Source organism: Ruditapes philippinarum, unplaced genomic scaffold (genome assembly GCF_026571515.1).
Source record: "Ruditapes philippinarum isolate M1 unplaced genomic scaffold, ASM2657151v2 ctg25935_1_1_1_1, whole genome shotgun sequence".
Lineage (NCBI taxonomy): Eukaryota > Metazoa > Mollusca > Bivalvia > Venerida > Veneridae > Ruditapes > Ruditapes philippinarum.
Genome location: NW_026858418.1, coordinates 1 through 1,172, shown reverse-complemented (window position 1 = coordinate 1,172; position 1,172 = coordinate 1). Strand labels below are relative to the sequence as shown.

The following is a 1,172-nucleotide window of genomic DNA, read 5'->3' as shown; positions in this document are numbered from 1 at the left end:
ATCTTGTGAAAGGAAATTATGGAGTTTTAATCGGCTATGATACATCATGTGAAATGGAATTAGTCAAGATTACACAGAACATCTCCTTGAAAACAAAGATTGAGGATAAATACCCTGGAATTTATAAAGGTATTGGAAAGCTAAATCACAAAACCGTGAAATTGCACATTAATCCAAATGTGAAACCTGTAGCACAAAGAAATAGAAGAACACCATTTCATTTGAGAGAAAAAGTAGAAAAAGAAATTAAAACCTTGTTAGAAAATGATATTATTGAAGAAGTTATAAATGAGCCTACACCTTGGGTTTCACCAATTGTCACACCTCCTAAACAAAATGGCGATGTTAGACTCTGTGTTGATATGAGAGAGGCCAATAAAGCCATAGAAAGGGAAAGACATCAAATGCCGACGATAGATGAACTAATTCATGATATGAATGGAGCAAAAATATTCAGCAAGCTTGGTATGGTCATGCGAACATTTTGCGATGTATCTAAAGGGAGCACCAACATTCACATGCATTACTGATTGCATGCCGTTAACTAAAATTTGGGAAAAGAAACAACCACCACTAAGAATCGAACGTTGGGGATTGCGACTTCAACCGTTCAAAATGAAAATAGAGTATAGGTCAGGGAAAGATAATCCCTCAGATTTTATGTCCCGTCATCCATTAAAATATATGGAAGAACGAAATATAGCAGAGGAATACGTGTCATTTGTCGCAGAACAATCATTACCAAATGCAATGACAGTAGATGAGGTAAAAATGGAATCACTGAAAGATAAGACAATGCAAAAGGCAGTCGAATTTACAAAGAATGGTAAATGGTATGAATTGAAAACACTGAATGACCCAGAAATAGACAAAGAAGAATTATCATCTTTTCGTAGTATAAAGGACGAATTGACTGTGTATAATGAAACATTATTGATGAAAAATGATAAACTAGTGATTCCAAAATCACTCCGTGAAAAAGCAATAAAACTAGGACATGAAGGTCACCAAGGAATTGTGAAAACAAAAAGCTACATAAGATCGAAAGTATATTTTCCAAACATGAATTCTGAAATCGAAGCTGCAATTCAAAAGTGTTTAGCATGTCAATCAAATTCAAATGAACAAAGACCGCGTGAACCTTTGAGAATGAGTGAATTTCCCACCCTCTC

General features: G+C 34.8%; 1 protein-coding gene across 1 annotated transcript; it reads left to right on the top strand.

Annotated features, from left to right (window-relative positions):
- Window positions 1-489: 489 nt before the first annotated feature.
- LOC132753154 (uncharacterized) lies at window positions 490-1,047 on the top strand (the record flags this gene model as incomplete). Its single annotated transcript, XM_060743596.1, has 1 exon — window positions 490-1,047. A coding segment is annotated over exon 1 (558 nt), but the record flags the coding sequence as incomplete, so codon positions are not given.
- Window positions 1,048-1,172: the final 125 nt, after the last annotated feature.